The sequence below is a fragment of the Astyanax mexicanus genome, chromosome 6 (assembly GCF_023375975.1).
Source record: "Astyanax mexicanus isolate ESR-SI-001 chromosome 6, AstMex3_surface, whole genome shotgun sequence".
Taxonomy (NCBI): domain Eukaryota; kingdom Metazoa; phylum Chordata; class Actinopteri; order Characiformes; family Acestrorhamphidae; genus Astyanax; species Astyanax mexicanus.
The window spans coordinates 32,925,389-32,953,094 of NC_064413.1; the positions used below are offsets into that span (position 1 = coordinate 32,925,389).

At 36.8% G+C, this 27,706-nt stretch overlaps 1 protein-coding gene and 1 long non-coding RNA gene across 13 annotated transcripts in view; one reads left to right on the plus strand and one right to left on the minus strand.

Moving 5' to 3' along the window:
- The window catches only part of ptprub (protein tyrosine phosphatase receptor type Ub), a 595,528-nt gene that overhangs the window by 307,157 nt on the left and 260,665 nt on the right, over positions 1 to 27,706 (minus strand). For 8 of the 11 annotated variants that reach the window (XM_049480639.1, XM_049480638.1, XM_022673672.2 and 5 more), the window contains 4 exons: positions 27,057 to 27,214; positions 24,468 to 24,603; positions 22,117 to 22,170; positions 21,888 to 22,002 (listed from right to left, as the gene is read on the minus strand). In XM_049480639.1, coding sequence (XP_049336596.1) covers positions 21,928 to 22,002; positions 22,117 to 22,170; positions 24,468 to 24,603; positions 27,057 to 27,214 — 423 coding nt within the window. In that variant the 3' untranslated portion in view covers positions 21,888 to 21,927. Of the gene's footprint in view, positions 1 to 21,887; positions 22,171 to 23,014; positions 24,604 to 27,056; positions 27,215 to 27,706 lie in introns of those variants that run through there. The other 3 variants (XM_049480640.1, XM_022673673.2, XR_007439597.1) reach the window with 2 other exon arrangements.
- Positions 81 to 27,652, plus strand: LOC111193337 (uncharacterized). 2 transcript variants are annotated; one of them, XR_002650447.2, is made up of 4 exons: positions 81 to 170; positions 400 to 572; positions 24,966 to 25,117; positions 27,059 to 27,652. It is a non-coding gene; the product is annotated as an uncharacterized LOC111193337 (long non-coding RNA). The 2 variants fall into 2 exon arrangements; XR_002650448.2 differs by having other exon boundaries at positions 24,966 to 25,109.

Here is a 27,706-nt window from a genome sequence, read left to right on the forward strand (position 1 = left end):
GCCTGATTAGTGGGCGGGGTTTGGAAGTCCGTTGAGATGAGCAGTATAACGCCAGACCGATACAAACAGACCGATACAAAACAGCGTCTAGTTTAGTGAATTAAAGCGTCCGAATTGCGGCAAACAGACGGTTGAACTGCATGTGTGTCAGTTATAAACACATTTCTAAGGTAAACTGTGTTTCTGTGCAGATATATGTTTGTTTTCTCAGTATTATAAAACTGTAACACTCTGCTGTTGGAAGTTGCTAATCTGAAACAGCAGGTGTGAGTTTGGTTAGCACACCATGCTAACTAGTGTTAGTTACTTCAGCAGGGCGGTTGTTAGTTACTGTGTAGCTGCTTGTGTGTGAAATATGAGTAAAGAAGTGCTCTGCTCAGTAAAACTGTGTAATTACAGGAGACGGGAGCGTGTCTGTGGAGTGAAGGGAGCTGAAGACGCCGACGAGGAGCTGTGGTTGACTTGGTTCTTACACCAAACCATGAGCCCCACTGTACCGCCCTCAAATGGTACGGCCCGGTTCTCTCACCACCCCCTTTCTTCTGAGGACCAGAACTTTCCCTGGAGAGGTCGTGAGTACTTAAATCACACCACTAAAGTACAGCTAACCTATAGGTTTAGTTTTGCTTCCGTTAAACTGAACCCAAGCCGCTAGTCGGGCCTTTTTTAGTTTTTAAATTATGAGGTAACGTTATGAGTTTCAGAGTGTGTTTGTGTGTGTGTTTGGTCCACTGTTCATTAAAGGTGTCAAAAATATTCACATTCATTACTTAAGTAGAAGTAGCTATAGATACTAAGGTTTGAAATACTTCTGTAGAAGTTGAAGTATTAACTTAAGCTTTTTACTCAAGTAAAAGTGTAAAAGTAAGGTTAGCGGTTTCAACACTTCTTAAAGGCTCCCTGTTTCAGCTACGCATGTACCCATTGAAAGTTAATGGATTTTAGTACAATGCAAACATAGTTAAAAAAAAAAAAAAAGTTCGGACATTTCAGCTTAGTCAGCTTAGTTCGGACATTTCGCATTTCAGATTTTTTTTCAGATTAAAATAAGCAGAAATGAAATAGAAGAAAACGAAGATGGTTTTTAAAATCTGAATAATAGAAATAAAAAGTTGTCTCAAAAATAACTTTACTCCTGCAAATTTCTACTTAAATTAGATAAAGTATTTGTACTTTGTTACTTGACACCTCTCATGTCAAAATAAGTAAAAAAAGAAGAAAAAAAATGTGTGTTGGAGAGTAACGATTTGTGTGTTATAAATTTGATTTTGGGTACAGTTTCACATTTTAGTTGTGTGTTGGGTATATTTATAGCAGGATGCCTAAAAATATTTAAATGCAAATAATTCCTAAGTAGGGTCATTGACTGCTGATGCAACGGTGAGGTTCTTGTGTTAGTCAGGAACATTGCTGAAGGTATCCTGCTGTCAGGCTGTTCTGCAGTCATCTGTATTTTCACTTGCATTCATTTATAACTGTAGGCTAATGTTGTGTGATTGGCTGATTTCCAGGCATGTGTGAAGTATTAGAGACCCTGACTTAAGTAAAAGTAGACACACTTTGTTAAAAAAAAAATCACTTGTGTAAAAGCTGTAGTGTACTATTTAACATGTTTTGTACTTAAGAATTGTAAGTAGTTTATTCTAAAATGTACTTCTCAAGTACTGAAAATAAAAGTACAGTACCGTGTTATGTACTTATTACAGAAAGCAGTATCACAAGTTCTCAGAGTGAAAGGCAGAATGGGGGCATGTGCTGTCTTTCTATAAGCTTAGCTTGTTCATTTGATTTGCTTAATAATGAGGAGCCTTATTAAGCCTGGTGATAATATGGGTTTGGAAAGATTCCTAACATTTTTATAATTCTAATGAGTAACGATGCAGCACATAGAACATTTTTTGGAGTAAAAGTATTAAACTCAACAAAAAATATGTAGTAAACATGGGTATCGTAGAATAAAACAGTACTCCAGTGCAGATACAGCATTTTAGTACTTAAGCACAGTACTGAAGTAGTTCTACTTAATTGCTTTACATCTCTGCTGATTTCCCGTCTTTTAAAGTATCCTATGCTAACACTGGTATCATATTCACATTCAACTTTCTGGTGTACTTCAGACGTGTCATTATAATGACACTGATTATTTATTTTATTTTTTTGGTATTTATTAATTAATTAATTAATTTATGTGAATAATATACCATTCTTTACAATGTTTCATTCTAGGACTATTTTGATGCTTCAGGTAATATCTAGATAATGTTATGAGGATGGAGGAAGCACAAGTAGCCTTTTAACTTGATATACACAGTGTTGTTAACGGATGATAATTAATCCAAAGAAGAGTCTCTGGCATCCTCGCTCAGCTTTCTGGGGGCACTGTTTCCTTATTTTACTTCAGTGTCTACAGTATTATGTCTTTTTAAATTTAGATATAATTTTCAAATTTAAACATTATAAAAGTAAGTTTGTTTCTAGTACTAGTTCTGTGCTTCTACTGCACAGTTTACACTAACTGTACCTTAAACATGGTGCTTTGGTCTTGTTACGGATATCGGGGTTAACACGGGACTGTTAATGACAGATTGAGGTAAATTTGCCAAAGCTTGAAATTTATTCTTGTGGTCACCAATGTTTTGTTCTTGTGACTAAGCATTTGTTATATACACAACTCATTTAGGTTTAAGTGAATTTTGTTGGGTCTATGACAAATTATGAGATTTAAGTTTCATTTTGTTACAGCATACTTAGAATAAGTCATAGTGTATGTGTACATTTGAAATACATTTAAAGAAATGCAGAACTTAGCATTAGTTACAAACAATTCCACGAAATCGTGGTGATCCACATCACATCCAGTCCAATATCAAGTGTGCTGACCTATTTTTTTGGTTCCTAAAACTATATTAAGCAGATCCTTAAAATTTAAACCGTGCTCTACCTGTACCAGCTAATAATTATATACTGAGACAGCAATAATAAAAAAAAAGTTAATCAGTGCAGATAATTTGAGGTTTCTGTGGCGTAGAAAAGTATTTGCCCCCTTACAAATATATTTTTGCATTTTTGTCATACTAAATTTCTTCAGATTATCAAACAAACTTTTATATGAGACAAATATAACTTTTTTTTTATTTTTTTAGAATAAGATTTCATTTATTAAGGGAAAAAAATATCCAAGCCAATCTAGCCCTTTGAAATATTATTTTTTTTCTCCAAGGATTCAAGGAGATTTATTGTCATTTTACATCACATGTGGTAAAACAAAATTGTATTCCCACGGTCCAGTTATACCCAAAGAGCAATTGGCAATAGATGGCAATAAAGTGTCAGTGAGTTTAGGAGTCTTACAGCTTCTGGAATTAAGTTGTTTCTCAGTCTTGTTGTTTTGCACTTGATGCTCTGCAGCCTCCTGCCTGAGGGGAGCGGGACAAAAAGTGAGTGTGCTAGCTGGGAGGAGTCCATACTGATGCATGTGGCCCTATTCCTGAATCTGGAGGTATAGATGTAGATTTCCTTTAACAAGTAAAATGATCATTTTAATAATAAGAAAAATATTAGTATGGAGAATAGTGAGGGAATAGTGTTTACTAAAGTAATATATAAGTAGAGAAGATGCAGTCAAGTATAAAAAAAAAAACAAAGTTATAAATTATTCCTGTTCCTGTCTGACAAACCTCTGCAGCAATGTTTCCAAGTTTCTCATTTATACAGACGAACCTGTAGTGCAATCAGAAAAATCAAATATTAAGAGTTCACATTAAAGAGGGCAGACCTTATATTGCCACAGAAGATCTGGCTTTTATAAACACACACACACACACACACACAGCTGTGAGTATTCAGACAGTTTGGTTGGGCCTCGACCTCGTGAGTCTCTGATAAAGCAGATGTAGTGAACAGTGTTTGGGTTTCTAATTGAAAAGCAAAGTGACACTGAAGGTCAGTAGGAGATGGCCAGACACACCCATACTGCTGTCGCAGTCACCCCTTAGCTCAAGACAATTTGCAAGAAGTCAGTCAAGCTGACAGTAGTGGAACCAGAACAACACTGAACATGGCATGCTCAGACAGGCAGTGTGGTTCTGATTGTAAAGAGAACAGATCTGGCTACCGCTAGAATACACACGCCTCAGGGCAGAGATGTGCTCATTTCTGTCTGGTGCCTCCAGGCTGGAGGAATTTTAGTAAATGCAGCTCAAAATATATGACATATAATCAAGATCAATGTCTCTATATGTCTGGATGATATACCAAGAGATGGAGTTGAAAAGAGACAGATGAGAATGATTTTTTTTTGTTTATTCTTCTTACTGCAAAACAGAATCAGCATCTTTAATGGCTGATGATGAATAAATTACAAATTACACATTTACAGATTACATTAATACCTTTTTGTACATGAGCTATACATAGCTACACCATGACTTATAACCTAACCTTTAAATGTTGTAATGTTGTACAGCAAATATGTAAATCCATAGATAGCCATGAAACAGAATGGCCAGATTGGTCTGCTAGGAAGTGTATTGCTCTTTCCACTGTTATGATACTCTTTAATAAACTGTAACCTTGCCATATGAACTGGTTGTACCATTCATGTTGCTGTGTAGCTTCTTTACTATTGTTTATAAAGTAGACAGCTGTTATTGACCAAACCCCACTTGTCTTCTGAGGCGTGTTTATTTTCTTTCAGAGATTTATGTGGATTTTTCTTTATTATAGCAAGAATGTGTCTGTCACTAGCTGTGGATGCAGGATGTGAATGGTTAATAAAGCTCACCAGTTTTTAGGGATGTAACGATACTCTGCTTACGATTCGATTTGATTGAAGATACTGAGATCACAATTCGAATTATCACGATATTCTAAAATGGCAGTTTATGTATTTTTTTCTGAAGTGAACAGAGATTTAATATTGTAAAGAAAATGCTGTGCTTTCGCTTCAGCATCTTAAATAAGCAAATGAAAACATTATTATTTTTTTTTTTTCGAAACATAACAGTGTACCTTTTCTTTTATTTTAATTTCTTATTATATGATCGGTTATTTACATTTATGACCTGCTGCTCATTAATGCTCTATTGTTACATTCAAACAATACAGTGTGCGGATTTTGCAAGGCGTTGCTATCGGTAGTCGAGCTTATGTTGCGCTTTGATTTCGGCATGAGATGCCTTGTCGGGAAAGCGTGCGTTGGTTCATGAAGGTTTTCAAAGGAATATAATTACAATCACTTCCAGTACAAAAATAAAGTAAATTAAGCTTTTATTGATTCAGGAGGACTATCTGTGTGTTATCAAATATACTGTGAAGCATGATATGCGTGTCAACATTGTGATACAATGTGGAATTGTGTTTTATTAGACTTAATTCCAACTGTGCAGTGTAAAAATGAGGAAAGAAAAATATCAAAATTTATATAATGGAATTTGGAACAGTTCTATAGCTGGTCTAAAGTAGTAGTAATAATAATAATAATAATACCAAGTTTTATTTGAGTGGGCAATTTATATTGCGATTTTGATTAATCAGATAATTTATTCCAATATGTGTTTTAGATGTGACTAAATGTAATTGTAACATGTCAGACATTAAAATTATGGTATTGTGCTAGAACATTTACCTTTTCATAGTATTTATTTGTAAACCTAATATAAATGTATGGGAGAGTAATGGAGGTGTTGAAAGATATATTATTAATTCAGTTACAAAGAAAATAAGCTCAACAGTTAACAGCTTTGCTGAGTAGCGTGTGCTCTCCCGACTGGTCTTGCGGGGGAAGCAGAAGGCTAGGCTACCGGTAGCTACGCCTTTATGGCAAAATCTGCACACTGTATTATCTAACTATATAAACAGAGCACTAACAAGCAGCAGATTAGAAATTTAAATAATAATAATCCCAGTAGTCCTGTAACAGATCATGAGCAGATAATGTCCTTTCCCTCCGAGCTTCTTAAACTCGCAGCCCAAGCAGTTAACCTTCTTTTTTTTCTGTTTAATATAACAATTTATTCTCATAATAACTTCTCGAAGTCAACTATTTTTATTTTTACAGTGTGCTGGCGTACTCGGTCACTTTCATCTCTGCAGCTATCACATTTGGTCATTTATAACAGATGAGTAACTATTTATCTATTTATCTGTTAATTTATTTCCCCAATTGTTTTATGTATATTTGAACAAGTCTTTAAACAAACCACAGAAAAAAAGAATTGGTGGTGTACCGAAATCCGACTGTCCTTGGTGTGCAGGTGCGTCATGTAGCAGTATAGACACACGCTTAGACTCAGAATTAATTTATTTACTGTAACTGTAGCTTAACTCTTATTTATAAACTGAAAGGAAAAGGAAAGTGAAAGGATCCTAAGGATAATCTTTTACACTTATTCTGCTACTGGCTGCATGTGTCTGTGAAGGGGAGTTGGATTCTGACAGATATTTAGAATTCGTCACAAACCTGAAAAAGCAACTTAAAACCAAAGGATATGCAAACCTTATAGTGTAGTAGAAAACGAAGGCTTTTGTAAGCTTCTGCACACATTGGAACCAAAATACAACATTTCATCTCTACAACAATTTAGCGAGAGCTGCATACCTAAACTGTATGAAGAAGTCCAAAATGCGATTACGACCTGCAATTCTATTTCCTTTTTTTCCCCCACCTACCTCAGTCTACTCTGTGTATGAAGGCATAATTATGTATTGTTTATTGCATTACTAGTTACAATATTGGTCGATTTGTATGTAAACAAACAGGCAAGATAAACAATCAGCAAAAAGTTAGGGTCATGTCCATTTATTGTATATGTTAACATAACATAATTATTGTGAAAAACTTCAGCAGCCACTCTGCTGAAGTGCAGCATTATAAAGGAGTTTCAGTTTAGTTCTGCAGCACCAGGGCTGCACTAGAATTAGCCGCTAACCAATATTTCCCCGTTTGGAGGTGAGTATTATCGGCCTGTAGGCCTGCGTAGCCTGCGTGTTTACTGTGTTAAAAACGAGCTACGTGAAACGAACTGGAACACTCAGGATTACTAAATGTAGCGCTGTCGGGCGACATTAGCTGCTAATGTTCCAGAGTTAGTCCTGGAGAAATTCTGGAATCTAAGTTTACTGTAAATAATCGGAAGTGCTTTACTCACCCAAAAAAACAGTTTTAAGTAGAGTAATCTGTGATTGTTGACTTTGATTTTATACAGTTTTGTTCACTTAGCTTAGCAACCACCTCCACCCAGCAGCGAGACCTGCTGAATTAGAATCTCCTTATAATGTCTCTTATTATGCGCCTTATGTATGAAAATAGAGGTTCATTGATTGTGCGCCTCATAATCCAGTGCGTCTTATAGTGCAAAAAATACAGTCCTCGTAGGTAGAGACCGACCGATATGGGTTTTTCTAAGGCTGATGCCGATACCGATCATTAGTGGTCAGAGTCAGCCGATGGCCGATGTGACCTGCCGATTTTTAGGGCCGATATGCTATCGTATTATACTTATTTGGCATGCTTAAAATCATACTAGTAAGAGGAGGCACAACAGTTGTAAACTTCACACAATTTATTGAAAATAAGGTTAGCATTTTATAGTGACTTTAATGTTACTATATCACTATATGTTAATAAAAAAATATTAATTTTATTTAGATTGTATTATCCATAACATTTTATTTTATTCATTATATAACATATGTTCTATATACACTATATATTCATGTTTATAGTAGAAATATTATGTTGGCTATTATATAAAATTTACTGTAGGGGCCTACTAATTAACAAATGTATGACTTGTTGCAGTCTGTTAGTCTATTAATTATTCATTTTAATATGTTTAACAGAGTGCAAGAAGACTTCCATAATGTGACAACTTTAGATAGTTACTCCAAAACAGCAAAGCTCATTTCTTCTTCAACTCAATGCAGTTGAAAACGAATGGACATGGGAGGACAATGTTATAAAATGTTCACATTAGGGCTGCAGCTATTATTTTACAAAAATGGGTGACGTTTAAATTAAGAATAAAATTATAAATAATGCAAAAACAGACAGGTGCTGTAATTTAAATATAGCTTTATCTGTTTTTTTTTTCTTCTTCAAATGAGCTCCTTAGCCAGAGAAACGCGTCTCATCAGCTGTACTGGAGGTTCGGTGCGTGAGCGGAAAATGAGTTGAGAAAGCTGAAGAGCGCGGACTTTATAGGTTCAGGATAAAATGAGCTTTTATCAGAAAAGTCTGGAGGGGGTTCTAAAGTAGAACCCGACAAAACAGAAAATTCTGCTCATCGTTTCATTTAATATCTAACAGCGCAAACCGCTTTAAACGGGTGAGTTTTACAGCAGAACAGCAGGAGGCGGCATGATTTAATGTCTGTTTGTAGTGAAGGAAAAAGAGATGTTTTATTTTAACTCCATTATTTTAGAAACTATTTGTTTTATTAATTCGTTTACAATAAAGCTTATTTATATATAAGGAGAAGTACAGTCCTCTAATAATCCTGACTAACCAGTAATTATTATTTCAGCGCAGCTGATGCTGCGAATATCCTTAAACAGTTTTAGTCCTGCCCTTTTTCATTTCGTCTAAAAATAATTTAAATACTGAAAATATCAAGTGTTAATTTGATTTTATTTACTTAGATTTTCGTTTCTGAAGAAGAGACGTCAGTTATTTTATACTAGAGCTTATAGATAGGGCTTGCCTTGCATAGTCAGGGCGCATTCCAAATGCACTCCTGCCATCAACGCTAAGCATAGTTTGGAGAGAAATGCTACAACACCGATGCAGTTGAAATTCTATTCTTTTTCAGTAAATGAAGCAACATCACAGATTACTAATCATGAGAGAAAATATAGACTTTGGGACACTGGATTGTAAAAATGGATGCCTTACCCGTTGAAAGTCTTGCTCACTCTTGAAACCTTGCGCTGCGTTCCAAGTAGCTGCCCGCAGATGTGCCGGATTAAAATCGGCGCGGCCAAATAAGAAAATCGGCCGATGCCGATTGATAAAAAAATAACAAAAATCGGCCGATTAAATCGGCTGGCCGATCGATCGGTCGGCCTCTACTCGTAGGGTTCACATGGGTGTAATGCAGGCTAGGTGGGTTACACAAGCTCTGAGTGGGTTTGAAAAGATTTTGTTACTGAGACTCAGGCTTCCCAAACGGACTCCATGAGTACAACCCACTTTTAATCTCACTTCGGTTCTGTCTACACCCAATGTGGAATGTACAACCCAGATAGGGCCCATGTTCATTCTATTCCCATCACTGACTTCAATAAGGCCATCACTGACATTCGTATGTAAAGCCAAAATGGAACCCGTACAGACTTATACAGACCCCACATGGGCATATTGTCTGGGAGTGTAGTGATGACACCGAACTTGTGTAAATCCTTTGTGTCATTATCCTAGCACGTTTGCATTTCTTCTTCTTCTTGTATTTAGTTTATATTTTCAAATAAATATTCTGCTGTATTTAATGTTTCAATCAATAAAAGGGGCAGTGTGGATTTTTTTTTTTCTCTCTTTCCAATTGGTTTGTTTTTTTATAAAAAGGTCATATTGACATGGCTGTGTTCCAAAACATTGCACTGTTTTTCTGCACTTGAACAAAAGGAAATCATCAGCAACATTGAGAGCTGTAGATACTTAGACATGGTGTTTTTTTTTTAATCCCATGCCTCTTTAATAATCTATAGTTAAAAAAAAAAAAAACATGTGATCTTAACTCAACAGAAAATGCAAACAAAGAGAGAACACCTCGAACACAGCCCTCAGCCTTCTGTTAATGTCCAAGCTTATAGAAAAATGCAGTTTTGAAAAAAGTAACGAAATGCATCATGATTCTGTCAGAAGCACAGGAACTCAGCATAAACATGAATGTGACGTTTACTCTAGCAATCTGCTGCCTAACATTCGCTATTGTGGTGAAGCTTCATCAAAATAACTCCACATGCCAGGGTCTTGTTTAAGCACAACATAAGTGGCCTGCATATAAAAAAAAAGATCAGAGGCTCTTAAAAATGTAAACATGTTTACAGTGGCTCATTGTGCCTGCCTAATTTCCTGTATTTAAGAACCCAACTAAATTATGTTTATCATGTTTGCTGATAATTATTAGATTTTAGGGTAAAAATGGTCAAACAAACGCATCTGATTCGTAAAGCCATGTCACATTCACAATCCTGAAGCGAAAATAAGGTTTAAGTATCAGTGATTTGACTGTTGTTTTCTAAAAAGCTTATATATGTGATGACAGAAGGTTAAAAGGAAGTAAAAAGGGGTCTTAATTAGTCCTTGAAAAACACTATTAGCATTAAAATCTAGCATTTATTTGATAATCAGTCTCTCCTAGGCCGCAGATAATGACGTTAGAGTACCAAAAATGTTTGCAGCTCTACCTTTGATCCTCTGAACTGTTTTCTGATCATAGTGTCTCGTCAAGAGCTAACAGGGAAAGGTCATGATGAACGATTGTTGCATTGCTCATGCTTAGAACTTTCTTAATTAGCTTCTAACTTTTGACGGGCACAGCAGTACACAGGCCACCCCAGGAGACCTGCGCCTGAAAACAGAAGCACAAGCAACAATCATGACCTTTTCTTCATGATTTTAGCAGCTAGACCAGACAAACAAATTTGCAAAATTTGCAAAAAAAAAACATGCAAAATTGTAGGACAAGTGCTTATCTTTGTTTATTAATCAGTTAATAATTGTTAATTATGTACAAACAGGTAAAACAAATTTGTATCTTTTCACAAGTCTAGTACGCTGATTTTCTGTGAATTTTGCCATGTCCCATGTGAGAGAAATGCTGCACTGTCCTGCAAAAAAATGTTTTCTGGGCCTCCTATGTTGAATGTGGATAGGATTTTGGCCAGTGTTGCTTGTCTGTTGGGCAGGAAAGTTTTGCTCCAGTTTTAGACCCCTGGACCACTCGGAGCCCTATATTTTGAGATGTTTGACAGATTAGAACATGTTCTGTGATGAACAGAATGTTGGCAATCATATTAATGAGGTCTTTTGATTAGTTGTGCTAATAGTAGTCAGACTGATGGATTAACATTTACTGTATGACTGAAAAAAAAAAATTGCAATGTCCCAATAGACACAGAGGTTGGTGGTATTGTAGCCACATAGACACAAGATCTCACAAAATTTCTGCTTTCTGTAATACTGTATACCTCAGTGGTGTTTTGACACAGTATGGCGCTATAAAAAAATAGTGGATATGGTCAAACCCTAGTGGATATGATTAAGTCTTGTCAGAATGCCCAGGCCTAGTTGTTTAAAAATATGTTGCAGTGGCTGAGGTGTCCTTTGTAGTACCTTTGTGATACTGTTCTATAAAGACTTCTTCTCAGTAGTCTGTTGGTCACGGAACAGTCGAACATGCAAAGTGTTAACATCACTAGAAAGATCTTGCAATTGCGTTGCAAAACTGCTTTTCCATTCTGGGCCGATGCCAGGGGTCAGTATTAAACATGTATTTGCAAATGCAATGCCAATAGACTTATTCTCACAAAATTGATTGATAAGCAATGTATATGTTAGAAAAAACATCATTAACATCTATTGTTTATCCTGCACATGGTTTGAAAAACATTAAGTACATTTTTTGTTTTTCAGCAATGTGTCCATCTCAGAATTTCAGTAGGTTTTGTAGATTTTTTTATGTTTAAAATAAAACAAAACAAAAAACCTAAATGGTTTAGATTTGACATTTATCAATAAAGTTAATAAGAAAAGGAATGTCTCCAACACCAGTTCATCCTCCACAATAGTTTAGTCATTGTTTAAATCCACAAAGAACTAAATTTTTTTGAAGGTATTTTCAAAGCAAGGGAAGACATTGACTGTGGCAGGCAAAATGGCTACCAGTTAAGCAGCTCCTCTCAAATCTCTATAGAGAAAAGTTAAGTTTGCTCAACACACTGTCGCACAACTTATTATTAACAATATATTAGTATTTATGTAATTTAAACAATGAGTGAAAGTTTACCTAAAACTCATGGTGCCTCTGTAGTTAGTAAGAAAAGGTCAGTCATCCTCTGCAACAGCATTCTCACATGCCGCTACAGCTGAGCATCTGTTGTGGTTGAGATGAGCTGTTTTAGTAAAGAGAAATTGACTATGAAGCATTATACACATGTAGGGCGCTAGAATTTTCCTAATGCAGAAAACACAATTACAAAATTGAAGAATAAAACCAAATTCAGATATGAACATGAAAATACACAGAATTTAATCTGAAAACTGAATTTGTTCTGTTTGTATCTGTATTTACTACAGTTTCCCATTGTGTTTTGTGTACATACCTGCACATTCATCACAGTGTGTGGGCATATAGCTGGTGTGGGAATGTCCAAAAAGACTCGCTTTGAGTATTCCAGAAGCATCAAAAAACTTTAGGGCATAGCAATATCCCAATGACTTTTCTAAATCTGTCCAACAGCTTTTATTTAGTAAGGAATAGCATGTTGCTGTGGGCATTTAATGGGGATTTATTACTTCTTTGTAAATGGTAAGAACTGAAGCTACTTCCACCCAGTTGTGGAGAAACTATTAAACTAAACATTTTACCCAATTCTTAAAACATCTAGGCTAGTTTTATATTTTAAAGTTAATACAAATTAGTTGCAACCCTTTTTGTTTAAAGGATTTCAATATATTATCTAAAATACTGAAGACTATTTTTTAAACTGTTAAAAACCTAACAATTTAAAACAGAAACAAAAAAAATAAATTTATTTTATAAGGCCCACCAAATGTTTACTTACAGATTGTCATAAAATGATTTATATGCACAGAAGTGTCAGATCACATGGATATTAATTTTATTTTGCATTTTGTTTATATAAATTATATTTTTTAACATGCAGTGTGCATTTCCTTACTGGCAGGTAGCTATTGAGGAAAAAAAGCAGCAGCAAAAGCTGAAAACAAAAAACATCCATTTGCTTGATGCCTTTATATAGTCATGAATCTATACCATGTGTAAGAGGGGGTTTTTGACATTTGCTGGAGTTCCTGGTAGTTGATTGTATTTGAGCTGGTTTATTGTTTGTGGGGCTGTAGCCTACAATAATCTAGTTTTTCAATCACTAAATTTTGGTAGGTTTAATTTTCTTACATAATATGCAATGTTCATGAAAAATTTATATTTATTTTTCAAAATGAAGTACTGCGAAGTATACTGAACTGAATATACTGAACTGCTTAACTTGCTATATTTAGTTTCTGAAATATTTAATACTTTTTTCTAAAATATCATTCTCATTATCAAAATAGTTGTTTATTAATACATTGTCAGTCATTGTATTCACATAATTAAAAAGATTTTATTTCATCTGGTTATTAAACTTAGGTTTTCAGTGGAATATGTTTGAAATTTTACAATTAATATATACTTTTTTATTTTTTTTATTTTATGGATCTCTATATTTATTTATTTATTTATTTTTAAATCATTGTTTAAAGTAATGTTGCATTGGGATAATGATACATTAAGGTTAGCAATTTACCTTTAAATGCCATTTGAAACTTTTCCTGTTGGTTGCATGCTAAATCTGGATTTCTTGAGAATGACCAGATAGTGAGGAACTTGCAGAGAGTCTAGACACCACGGTATAACTTTAAAAAAAAAACTGCTTCAATCAATAAATTCTAAAGTGGTGTGGCCAGTATTGGCCTATTGTAGTATTGTGGCCAGCACCACTTAGTCCAGCATACAATAAATACATCAAATTATCTGTTTGAAATATAGGCCATGTCTGCAGATGATAATTCCAGTATCTGAGGGCTGAGTGCATGGAGCGATAAATCAGTTGCATCCCTGAAATCGCTCTAAACATTGGCTGCACTTTATTTGGCTGCATAAAAAGTTCTTAACTTTGGAACACCAAAGCCCTTCTAGCCTAGGTTTTGGGGCATAGCTAGAGATGCACATTTACGTCTTATGCTAAAGATTCTAACATTTAAAAATAGTGAATAAAGACTGTAGCTAATCAAACATAACAGCTTTATCAAACCTCAAAATTAGTAGTGTTACATATGTAAAGGTTTAGAGACACAACATTTTTGTTGGAAATCATGTCTCATGACACCAGCACCAGGCTACAGTGACAGTTACAGGATTTTCTAATTCTGTGTATTTGTGTGTATTTCAGGTTTATATCTAAATTCTGCCTCTATTGCTTAATTTAATGATTCCCTCCATGTTGTGCACATTGTAAAAGTCAAGCAGTGTTTCTGTGAAACTGGTTTATGAAGCACGGCAAAGTGGTACAACACAAAATAAATGTGATTGAACTTCAAAATGAAGCATTTTTTATTGAAATTTGGAGTATACATTTTAATATCATTCAATTATTGTTTCACATTGACATCAAGATATCTAACCACATTATTACACATTGTTTTTGTTTTTTGTCCATATTGTTCAGGCCTAGTTTGTTTGCAGATGTTCCTGTGGGTGCATCTAGTTTAATTGTGTGAGGTGCATGGTCTAAAAAAGGCTTCATGGCTTTTAAAGATATTTGTTTATATGCTGTACATCAGTTGGATATATGTCACATCAACAAGTTCCTTTGGGACACTGTCTTTATGTTCAACAGGATAAATGAAAGTGTGATATTAAAACAAGGTAGTCATCATTTCTTAAGTAAGCAAATACCTCTGACAGGTTTACAGCTTACAATCCATATCTTCTTCCTTGTAACATCTAAATTGTTGCTTGACTGATTAAAACATCTGGAAACAATCATACTTATATTCGGCTTTTGCCAGGGAGGCATTCAGGCAAGCAGTTTTATAAACTAGTGGAGAAAGACTGAGTTGATAAAAATAAAAATCCCCTAGCATATCTTGTGCAGATAAAGCAAGCAGAAACAGATGGTTCAGACCTAAAGCTCACAGTCAACCATTTCTCTATAACGGGGTTGAAAGGAACAACTGATAAACTGGAAAAGTAAGAGGGAGGATGGAATTCATCCATGCATCCACTGCATGGCACTATCTCCTGACAAACCTTGCCTGTTCTGTCCCGGGCTGGAATGGAGGCCCGCCCAAGCGTTTCAGTGGCCCACGCATGCACACCGGTCCAGATAAGAGGTGTGTTTGGCCAGCTGTGGGATCTGTCGTCCCACACAGGAACATCCAGCACCATCTGGTTAGGGGCTCTCGCGCCCGCTTTACTGTGCACTGAAACGCAACGGCAAAAAGCTTTCCACCTGCTCTGTACACCCCCATTGCTGACAACCGCCCAACACTACAGGGTTTGCTTAGTTCCTGTGTGTGTATATTTAGATAGCACATAGTCATATTTTGTATATACGCTCTAGGCTTGACCATCATAGACACTTCAGAACAGCAGCAGCAGTTTTTGATTAAGAATTGTATTTAAAGGAATACCCCTGCATTTTTAAACCTAATCTCTTGCTCGGTCACCTCCTTGGCATAAAAGTTCTTACTACAAAAATCATTCTTAACAGAGAGCTTGACCTGAAACACTTAAAACAAAAGCCAACTGGCAGGTGCTTTGACGTCTGAAAGAAAAAAGGCTGCTAGTCCTTGAATCGAGTGCACTCTCTGCAGTTTAGCCTAAACACCACAGTACACAAACAAATACATCCCAGTATATGCAGTAAACAACTGTTAAAGGTTGAGTCAGACAAAACAGTGGATAAAAACAAAAGCTGCTGAAGAATAGAAAAGTTTAAGTTACTTTGATTCTTAGTTGTGTGAGTGTACTGCTATTTCTGGTAAACATAGATAGCCATTAACATCATTGAATGTACATTTTAAGAATTTTAATGGAGTAAAATTTGGTCAAAATGTTTGTTTCCCCCAATATAGTTTTATAAGTTATCAGCTTGGTGGCACTGCAGGTAGTGTGTGACACAGGGCTCCAGGGAGCCTAGGGTTTTGATCCCTTCTGGTCACTTATTTGGTGTGTTCTCCCCATGTCTATGTTGGTTTCCTGCTAGTCCTATATTTTCCTCCCACCTTCCAAATACATATATGGTAGGTAAACTATGCAAAATTGTCCGTAGATGTGAATATGTAAATGCTTGGTTGTAAATGGTATCCTGCATTTCACACAGAGATTTGAGGTAGGCTACGGTTTATCATTTGCAGTTCAGAGATGCTGGGAGGGATGAGCAGTAGCCTACCTAATGAGGTCTGAAATATGTTTCTCTGGCAGTCCAGTTCATAAAGATATGGCATGATCTTCACACTGTAGTATGTGCATAAGGTTTGTCTCCAATGCGGCAATGCTGCTTTAAATATGTAGTCATGTTCCACCAAAGGCTTGGCTGGAGGTATTGCAGTGGTCGAATATGTTTTGTGTTTACCTTTTTTACCAACTGATCTGTATTTTATGCGCACAGAATTGTGATGAGTGATCTGTGTGTATCATGCACTATCCGTGGCCCATTATACCACTAGTATATACTGACCTTGCCACCTTGTCCTAGCGAGAACAAAAAGAAATCTGATATTTAAGGACTTTTTTTTTCTTTTTCTTTTTTTCCTTTTCCAAAAAATATGCAGAAACCTGGTGGATGAAAAAAAAATCTAACAAAGAAAAGTAAGTCAGTGTGAGCTGGTTGTTCATCTATTTATTAACTTTTAAATCTCTTTTAAGAAATCTGAAATATTCTGTTATTTCACTAAATACACAGACACCTTACCAAATAACAAACCAACGCTAGAGATGTGGCACAGAGATTAGGCCACCAAGACAATCACCAGCAAAATCAATCACAGGAATAAATAGCATTCAAACTCCTAATTATGCAGTCATTCCTCGCAGGGAGCACTTACTCTGTCTGGATCTGCATCTTGTTTTTCTTTTATAACCCTATTTCTTGCAATCACTTATTTTCATTTCTGTGTGCGTAAAACTCAATCTGTGAACTTATCAGCGAATGAAAGATTGCACAAGACAGAATGCTAATATGCTCCTCCCCTTCATCCCTCGCTGGCAGTCACATTTTAATATCAAAGTGTCAGTATTTCCCACATCAGTTCAGATGTGGATAAACAAACGACAATGAGACAGGACTGATGCTGGCTTTGGTACTTCAAGGCTGTGCAAGAGATTCAGATCCAGAGAGCCGGATCAAAGCCTCCCTCTCATCATCCTTATCACTTGGGGCAAATAATATCTGGAAGTGCTTCATTGGATATGAACACAGGAAAAGAGCAGAAACTTGGGCTGCTCTACTTCACTTAGTGGAAGGTGACAGAGGGAGGTCTTGTCCTCTAATTAATCTGGCAAGTCTTTCTGTTTAAACACTGGATCACTTTGCAGGCCTTCTGAATTATTCACACGCACAGTGTCTACCAGCCACTGTATGCCCAGAGAGGCCACAGCAGGAGAGGAGACTCGGGAGAGGGAGGCAGAGAGAGAGAGAGAGTCAGAGTCCTAGTGCAGCCGATATGAATATAGCTGCAGAAGGAGTCATTCTAGGTCACATTTCACTGCCTGCAGGATATGTATCACATACTGTACGTCCTTTAGAGCAGGACTTTGGACACCACATTAAACTAAGTTACTTCCTTAATGTTTTCAGCAAGTCTTAGCTAACCTATAGGTGCACTTTTTAGATTTAGAATTGCTGAACTTCACATCTGTTATTGCAGAATCTGTCAGCCACCCTCTGCTTTTGTCAGCCAGATTAAAAATACATTGGAAATTTACCCTTACAATATGGTCTATAAGGTATAATTGTGCACTTTAAATGAGTTAGAAATGGATTTACTGTCCTGCTGTGAGAAGTGTTTGATTGCAATTTTTAATATATTAAAAATATTAATCCCTTTTCACCAAAAACATAAAATAGTAATAAAAACAAGTTACGAATATTAATCGATTTAAGATTTAAGAAACGCCAGTTTGAAAAGGTCAGCACAGTATTATATTTACATTTACCTTCATTGACCGTATTGAACCCAATATGTTTCAAGTAGTGCTGGGTGGTATACCGGAGGGGAAATTAAAACCAGTAAGCTTTTTTCACAAACTGCCATACCACTAGAGGCTGTGGAGCGCCATATAGAACAGCACCACCAAAGAAGCAGTTACAGCTTGCTAACTAACACTAGCCATTGAGAATAACAAGCTAATGCACTGGAAGCTCAGCTCTGTGTAGTCAAACGCATTGTCCTGCCTAGAGAAATGAGTACAGCACTTTAGCTAAAGGTCTCCTGCTGCTGTTCCTCAATGTGTGAGTGTTTTTATTAGAGTAAAATAGAAAAACAACAGCAATTATTCATTCAGAAAAGAGCAATGCAATCAATCCACAGCTCCGAGAAAAGTTCCCCTTATCCCCCCTGAGAAGCCCAAAATCACAACTGGGTACAGAATCATTTATTTAACACAAGTGATAAAACTCAAGAGCAGTAACTATAGCCCTTTAAAATATATTAATACTGTAACTTGAATAATAATTTAAATGCACACTGAATTGAATGTATTTGTTAACTGGAGAAAAAAGGGAATTGTGTAATGCATGGACTTCAAGAATGTGTCTTAGAGCTTTTGAAAAATATTCCTTTTGAATACGTAAACATTAACTATTTTAGGTCTGTTTATAGTGTTTATAGAACTATTTAAAAGAGTTAGTTTTGAAAAGGAAGCAAGTGTTAAAGTTGTTGGCATATCTCTCTTTAAGATCAGTTTTCATTTTCCAGCTGTTTTTCTGCTAATGAAATCAGATTCCTTCATATATTGTGTAATTTTGTGGGACAAAGTGAAAGTACGGTCATGCAAAAAAAAAATATATATATACTGTGAAACTTAAAAAAATGAAAATCTTAAAAAGTACAGTGATAAAGTTTTGATCATACCTCCCATCACAAGTTTCATGTATTTTTAGCGTAATAAGATTTAATATACCTTCATTCCTGCATTTCAGGCCTACAACACATTTCGGTCAATACGTTTTTTTTTTTTTTTTTTTTTTTTTTTTACCATTTTCACATTACCATTTCTTACAACAATTTAAGACATTTTGGCACAGTGAATACCAAACTATGACATGTTTCTGGTGTTTATTTTTGTTTTGTATTTCTTTGCTGTTGAGGACTTCAGCTAGGTGAATCTTGACATGGTGAACATCGTGAGAGATAAAAAAAAAAAAAAAAAGTCCCATTCAGAGCTTGGCATAATACTGCGGTAGCGACTTGTAATCTTTGTAATATGTTTATCCATGCTACAAAGATATTTTCATTACAATACCATACCAGCAATCTAAGATTGCATTGTTTTACACTCTTATTGCTGAATACATTAAAATCATTGCAGCCATGCTGCAAAATTCAGTAGAAAATCCTCTCAGGACAGTAGAAACAGTTACGTCCACAAATGCAGGAACGACATTCTTGCCTTCTCAGGTAAAAATTAATAAGCAGGTGCCCCAATACTTTTGTTCATATAGTGTATATTAAAATAATAATTAAAACAAAATACATAAACAATCTCCCCAGTTAAAGAAATGTTTTATTTATCTTCTTTTAAGGACAAAAATCCCTCCAACCCTCAAAGCCCTGTGACATGTCTGCCTTCATATCCCATCCCTGCTCCAAATACATGATCAAAAACACAGTAATCTTTTTCAGTCCATTCAGTACCATACACAAACACTTACAAAAACAAAATCAACCAATGAAAAAGAAATGAGTGACCAGCCTAGAGGTGGTTTCCAGACATGAATATAAGATTGGATTGGTCTTCAAATTGTTCTTCCACATTGTTCAACAGGGCAATCTTGAAACACGTCAGACCATTACACAACATACTGTACAGAAGAACAGATGGGATTCTGAATGTCTTTGGAATGAGGCAGGTGGGAATGACAGGCTAAAAGTCAAAAAATCTAAAGTTACATGGGCTAGGATGGCTACAAAGTGGGCTTCATGGAGGGGGCTTTGGGATGGCTCTTAAATGACATCCACAGCTGGCTATGGATGTATCGCATAATTTGGTGGCATAGTTATGAATCAGGTCATATACAGTACAGTACATTCAGCTTTTTTGTGGTTACTTTTAAGTTGTTAAATCTGGCCAAACATGAAGCGGTTTATTCACATACTATTCACATAACAAATATACATCTATATGTACACATACTCTCCACTTCCAATGTGAGTGTCCAGGCACTTTCTGACAAAGTCCAAGGTTGTAAAAGAAAAGACAGGTCAGGGAAATAAGCCAAACACTGCTGTTCTTTCTGTAAGAGCGCTCTTACCCACAACACCTCCCTGTTACAAACCATTCCATCTGTCTGACCACTCGGTGGATTCCCTTGACTCTCTAAACCGGCTCTTTGACTTGGCAGCGTGGACTGTGCTGGATGCTATTAGCTGCAGAGACTGTCACTCAGTGATACCTCAGAAGCCAGCCTGACATCTGGGGTGACATATGCACAGCTGTAAATTCAGCAACCCAGCTGCATCAAGAGCATGTGTGGCTCTCTACAACAGTTACAATGTGATGCACCTTTGAAATGACATTTTTAGCAGTTCAATTTTAGTACTTGGTTCATTATTTGAGTGTGTATCTGTGTGTAAATAACAACACATAAGTCCATTTGGAGATCAAGGGGGCCATGTGGACTGGTGATTGTGTGGGATGTTATTCTGTATACATCCTCCATTCTCGGTAGAACACCAATTAAACCAAAATTTATAACTGATGTCTTAACTGATGCACTGCTGAAATTCTAATCAGGATGCTGCCTCAGTGAAACAGTTACACAGGTCACCTATAACAAGAGATCCACGCACTGTTCAACAGAAACCACTCGACAAACACAAGTCAGTCTGAAGATAAATAGTACAAATTGAGAGTGGTGGATTCCCCGTGCTCAATTCCATTCCCGTCTTGTCACTCCCAGTACAATTTCACCTTTGCCGCAGTCTTTGAACGAGCTTGTAAAACTCCATTAGTGCTGCTCTCGTGCGGCTATTGAGGGAGTGCATGGGGGTCAGCTCGTAATCCACCTCTTCCTTGACGATGCTGACCGCCCGCACCCGGCTAATGCACTCCTCGTTGCTCGCACAAGATGGATTAGCTCTTCAGACTTAAGACTTAAAAGAGAAGATCTGCAGTGAGAATAAAGAGAAAAAACAGGTACCGCTGAAGCCACAGCAGAGCCGTCGATTTTACAACAGCTCTCCTTTTAGGCAGAGAGATACTGTGTATGGCACCATGTATGAAGTAACAAATGCTGCATCTGTAACACCTAATCCAACAAAGATTATGTGATCGTGGTGGTCCAGGAGTGGCTGGCAGGTCCACTGGATCATTCCACAGGTAAAAGTCCAAAGTACAACAGCTGTTATGCATTCCAGAGGCCTAGTTTAGCGGGGAGGGGGAAAAAAAACGTCCAAATTTGCTTACTGTAAAACAATAGTTTGTCAGAGAGATGCATTAAAAGGCATTGTTGTCTGAATAGGCAGTTGATGGACAGCTGGCTGCTGATCCAATGCTTTAAGTTTGCAATGCGTGCGTGTGTACACAATTGCTTCTCCTGGCTGCTCATGAAAGGTGAGGCAGATCGGGACTCAGATGTGCAACTCTAGTGAGCTGCACATAAAGAGAATCCTTCTAAGTAATCGTTTTGCTTCCTCAATCCAGCCAGCTAGGGACACTTGAAGGTGTTGTGAAGCACCAGCAAGGAAGAACAGAACGCATAGTCTCATGAAATGAAGCCAAGTCACACTCATGCTCTCTACCACACCCCAGGAATTGAGGTTATTCCTGTAGTAAGGATAGAGAATGACGAGGCGCTTTAAAATATATATATAGATATGTAAAAACAAAAACTCTTAAAAGTAGAAACTAAACATCTGACATGAAGGGTCTACTGGAACTACACATTCTGGGCCAAGAGGCAGGTGGCAGACTCTGCTCATATGCCGGTTTTCCATTTTTTTTCTTCCCCCAAGTTGTCAAACGGGAAGAGAGAAGTATGGAAGGAGGACTCCTAAAAAGAGAGAGGAGGAGATAGAGATTTCTATAGAGACATGGAGAGAAAGTGATTCTTTCAGCAGTCCTGCTTTTCACAGTGAGCCCAGAGGGAGATATGTTGCTATCTGACCTCCAAGCACTCCAAATACTCCAGTACCAGGTCATAACAGAAGCGATACTGCTCCTAAAGAAACCACAAAAAAAAGTTAGTCATGGCATTTTTTACTTCAAAAGTTTCTAATTAAAAATAAGTTAATCGACAGTCCTCGTAGATACAGGAGTCATGAGTGTAATCTGTTGTGTTATGCACATGGCCCATAGGAGAGTGGAATTTTGGCACAACACTGGTTCTTTTTCTTCTTTTAACTATTTAACAGGTGACCATAGCCAAAAGTGTCAAGTAACTAAGTACAAATACTTCATTTCAGTTATTTATACTTTACTGGAGTAATTATTTTTCAGAAGACGATTTACTTCTACTCCTTACATTTTCACATAACAATCTGTACTTTCTACTCCTTACATTTGAAACATAGCCTCGTTACTATCATTTAATTTCAGCTTGTTTTCATTCCGTCTTGTCATTGTTCAAAAAACCCTATTCAGATAAATCCCTCCAGCCACACAGTGATTTTTATTGCAGAAGTATGAACATATAACATTCCCACACCCTATTGGATTGTATGCAATCTATTACACCTGCACATCACTTCACACTCCAGCAAGAACATAGCAGACATATGTAGCCTAGTATGAAGATGATCCATGCAGAGACTTTACATATTTTTTTTTATACTTGAGTTAAACGCTGAGTTAAACGATACTTTAAGTTCTACAGAAGTTAAAAAAATAAATAAAAAATAGTATCTATACTTCTGAGTAATGAATGTAAATACTTTTGACACCTTTGACCCCATAGCCTGCCTCAATTTACTGTAATTGAAAATCTGAACAATCAGAGACAAACCAGATCATCAGGAGGGTGAAGACTAACACATGCTTCCTCCGATACATGTGAAGTCAGCCACCGCTTCTTTTCGAGCTGCTGCTGATGCAGCATTACCGAGCAGCCAGCGCGCTTGGAGGAAAGCACAGCGGTTCGGCTCCGGTACATCAGCACACAGACGCCTTGTGCTGCAGACATCACCCTAGGAGTGATGTGGGGAGAGAGCGCCATCTACCCACCCAGAGGGAGCAGGGCCAATTTTGCTCCCTCTGATGCCGGCAGTTTGATGGCAAAGCTGCATGAGCTGGGGTTCGAACCTGCGACCTCCCACTCATAGTGGCAGCGCTTTAGACCGCTGGACCACTCGGCGCCCACCAAGATGTCTTTAGATTGCACCTTTCCTTCTTATTACAGTTGTGTTCAAAATAATAGCTGTGTGTTTAAAAACACAAGCAGTCAAGCGCACAACTATATTTATAGTTTTTATTTCCATGCATTGGAAACATTGCACACTGTTTTCTAAATGAAAACATGCAGAGACATGTATATAATTTTAACTACTTTACAGAGGATAGAACAGTGGGCTGTAAAAAAGTGTTTGCATTTGTCTTTACAAACTCAAAATATGTACTTTATGTATTTAGCATTCCTGTGAATCTCCAACCTAATATTTAGATGTATAACCGCAGTTCTTTTTTAAAAAAACTGCTTCAGATCTGTGTTGCATAGTGTCCACCAACTTCTGGCACGTCTTCCAGCCCACATCTACATCCCACAATTTATTTGCATTTCTTTGGTTTTGCCTCAGAAACAGCATTTTTGATGTCACCCCACAAATTTTCTGTCATATTAATAAGGTTCAGGGATTGGGCTGGTCACTCCATACCCTCAATTTTGATGCTTCACTCTCTGAAGAGTGTACTGTGGATTGAAATCTGAGTTTGGGAGTCATCTGTCTGAGGCCCTTGTACACCAAAAGAACAATTTTACTTTTATCAGTTTCTCCATTTCGTTTTAGGGCAGTTGATGTGTTCTTTGAGAAATTTTATCCGCATTAGTATGTTTCTTCACAGAATGACTGACCTTACGAATTAAACTTCAAACTGCTATTATTTTGGACACAACTATTTAATTAAATCATTTATTTAATGGATTCATTATTCAAATACACAGACTCAAGAGCATGCATATCATTAATGCTAAGTCTATTGTACTGGTAAATTTGTTTGCGTTGTGGTAATATAATTATATCAAAAACAGTGATGTAATCTGGTTAGTCATGTTGGACTGCTATTAATTTGAACACTACTGTGTTTTGGTTCAGACCAAACAGGGTAGGTGTGAAAACCCTCTTAGTGTCCTGTCCTGATCAGTGGTGACTATATCACAATATAGTCTGGTATTGACAGTTTTGTGGGGAAAATATTTTTTACTGACTTGCTGGTGTCAACAACTGAACCATACTAAAAAAAACAGTTCCCACCTTCACAGCCATGTTTACTTACTTTTAGGAATTTGCACGGCTCTGTACTTACCAGCGTCTCCACCATATTGGGTTTGGCATTGCGCAGGGTCTTGACTGCATAGAAGATGTCAGCCACATTCTGGTACTGAATCATCTCCATCAGAATTGTACACGCGCAGAACATGCCACTACGACCACCGCCGTTCCTTAACAAATCAGCAAAAAACAATGAAATTTAGCAAGACTGTACAGTCATACTCTCAAATATCACGCTTGAAAGAATGCACTGAGTAGGGTAGCACAAATGCATTGATGTAAGTCAGTGGACAGTTATATAAACATTTCATCAGGCATTTCACATTTATATTCCAACAACCTGAGCAAACAGCATTCAGCAGGCCATTTAAGGGGAGTGGAGTGGCGGTAGTAGGCAGATAAGGTCATAGTGGGATAATCAATCGCAGTCAGAGTCTTGGCAGCTCCGGATGCTGAGCTGAGAGAGGCTACTGTTTTCAGTATTAGAGTATAATTGATTTCATCTCCATAATCTCTTTCCTTCTGCTTGCAGGGGAATAACGCTGTGTGACAGCTCTGAGTGATGTGCTTTTCAGCACAGAGGCTGCACATGACTGCAGGCACAAATGAGCAGCATTCTGAATAACCCTCCTTTCAGACACGTTTGTTTGTGTGGATATGAGAACCGTGACTGCAGGTATCTGAGTGGGTAGAATTTTTGTTTGATGCAGGAAAAGGTTTGTGACAATTTGTGTGTGTGTGTGTGTGTGTGTGTGTGTGTGTGTGTGTGTGTGTGTGTGTGTGTGTGTGTGTGAGTGAAACACATGGTGATTCAGGACAGTAAATCTCTTGAGTAGCTTTTTTTCACAGCTTCTCAGATGATAACCTTGAGTTTTTCTGTTAAAGATTTTTTGATAAAAAAAATTAGAACTCAAATTTATGATTTAATTTATGTTATTTGTGGATTTGTTAAAGGAGATGATACTTTTTACATTACATTATTTTGTTCACTATTGTTTGCTGTCTTTTGTAAAGATTTTGGTTATCAACGAGTTAATCTTAAACCTCAAATACTGAACAGGCTTGTCACTAACATTTTTGTGTAACTATTTTCAACTGTAGTTTCTAAGCAGGCATCTAATTACATGCACTGGTGTTTATAAATTCAAATCTATTAAAGTTTTTGTAGGTGGGGAATTTATTTTTATATATATATATATATATATATTTTTTACATATACAGGCCGCACCTGACCATAAGCCGCACATTTAATTAAATAGGCTATTTAAACCAATAACCTTATGTACGTCCAACAGTGCTGTGACATGGCTGGTTTAAAAAAAAAAATACAGTAGCTTACCAGGAAAAGTCACAAATGTAAAGTTCAAAGGCAACAGTATATAAATTACTTGGCCTTCCTGAGGGAAAGGAGCATGTTCTGCTCTTGCTCTGTTAAAGGGCTGCTGTGATTACTATCAGTTATTTATATTTCTAAACTGCTGCTTATCAATGCTCTGTTTGTGAGGTGTCGCTACCGCTTTGGCAACCCCGCTGTGAGATGCTGTTGTGGGAGTGCGCAACTTAGTTCCAACTGTACACTGTAAAAATGGGGAAAGAAAAAACTTATGTATATAATGACATTTGGGACAGTTCTTATTCGGTTCATATAAGACCTGCTTTAAATCTGTAACACTATATAAAATTCAAATAGCTGGTTTACAATAATAAAATGTTTTAAGATGTTTGAGTGGACAGTTATACTATAATTATATTATGATATACATTATAATTTATTCCAATGTTTTTTTTTGTTTTTTTTTTGTGTGTTTAAGATTGACCAAATGTAATTGTAACGTACATTAATATCATAATATTACATTAAAAACAATTATACTTTTCATAGAATTAATTTGTTAGCATAATATTAATTTATGGGAGAGTAAAAAGGGTGTTGTTGAGTAATTTCTTTAAAACCAGTTACACAAACCAGTTTTACAGAAAATAAAAGCTCAACAGGTAACAGCGGAAACCTCCGTGAAGCACCGCACGCTCTGCCAACCTGGGATTCAGGAAGCTCAGAGCCACAATTTAAATGCATGATTCACATTGTCAAGTAGCTACATACTTCATTGTGCTGAGGATAAATGTACACACATCTCTTTTGGAAAAAGTTTATTTGGGTGAGAAAAGCACTTTTGAAGCTCATCCACAGCGTGTGAAAAAAGTAGCGTCTTACATCCCGGAAATTTGTTTCTGAAATTATTTTTGTAAAACTATTTAATGTGATGAGACGCTCCATTTACAACTTATAGTAAGTAACTGGATTGTTTGTTACATTTTTGAACAAGTAATGAGTAATCTGATACAGATTACATTTTAAAGTAACCCTACTAACCCAGACCATTTTCCCTAGAAGGTTAACTGAACATGAACTAGAAGGTTGCTAGTAATGTGTTCTATCTGGCCACTGGGTGGATTCAGACAGAATTTATTTAGACTAAAATAAAAGTTTTGGATTCTTGTACTGGATCAGAATGGATCACTGGACAGAATGTTCTTGGGTTGTATTTTGGTTTTGATAAAATTTTAAACAGATCGGCTTTAGACTGTTCTGAAAATTTAAAGTGTGTGTGTGTAACTCACAGGCAGTGCACCACGGTTCGTCCCTCGCCACATTCTCTTTGCCACTTCTGCACATGGGCCAGGAGATTGAGGAAAGCCTTCTTTGAGTCTGGCACATCTCGATACGCAGACCATCGCAGGAATTGGAACTGGCACACCACCAGCTGACCCTCCTGGAGCTAGCAATGGACAAGAAAAAATGCCCAATAATATATCACCCACTATAAATTTTTGAGTATGTTTATGGGAGTATACAGCAGCATAGAGCTTTTTGTTTGCCTAGGTTGAGCTCTCTGGAGTGCAAACTCAGCAGGGTTGAGGCCGTGATGAATGAGTCTGTGGGGAAGAGCAACACTGGAGAGATACACACAAGGCCTGATGTACTCACTCCTCTGGCCCAAAACACAAGCTTCATTAATATCCAGCCCTGAGGGACACCCCAGAGACTACCCTTGAGCACCTCAAATATTACCATGGGCACACTGACCGGTGCTCTGAGCTCTGTGCTGATAGAAAAAGCAACTTCAGCTTTTTTTTTTTTTTTATTAAAGATGTCATTTCACTAGAAACCATTTTTTACTGAGTTGCATATGCATGCTGCACGTTCTACCTCCATTGCCTGCATTAGCCAATAAAATAAAATAGAAAAACAAGTGAATCAGGAAAAACCT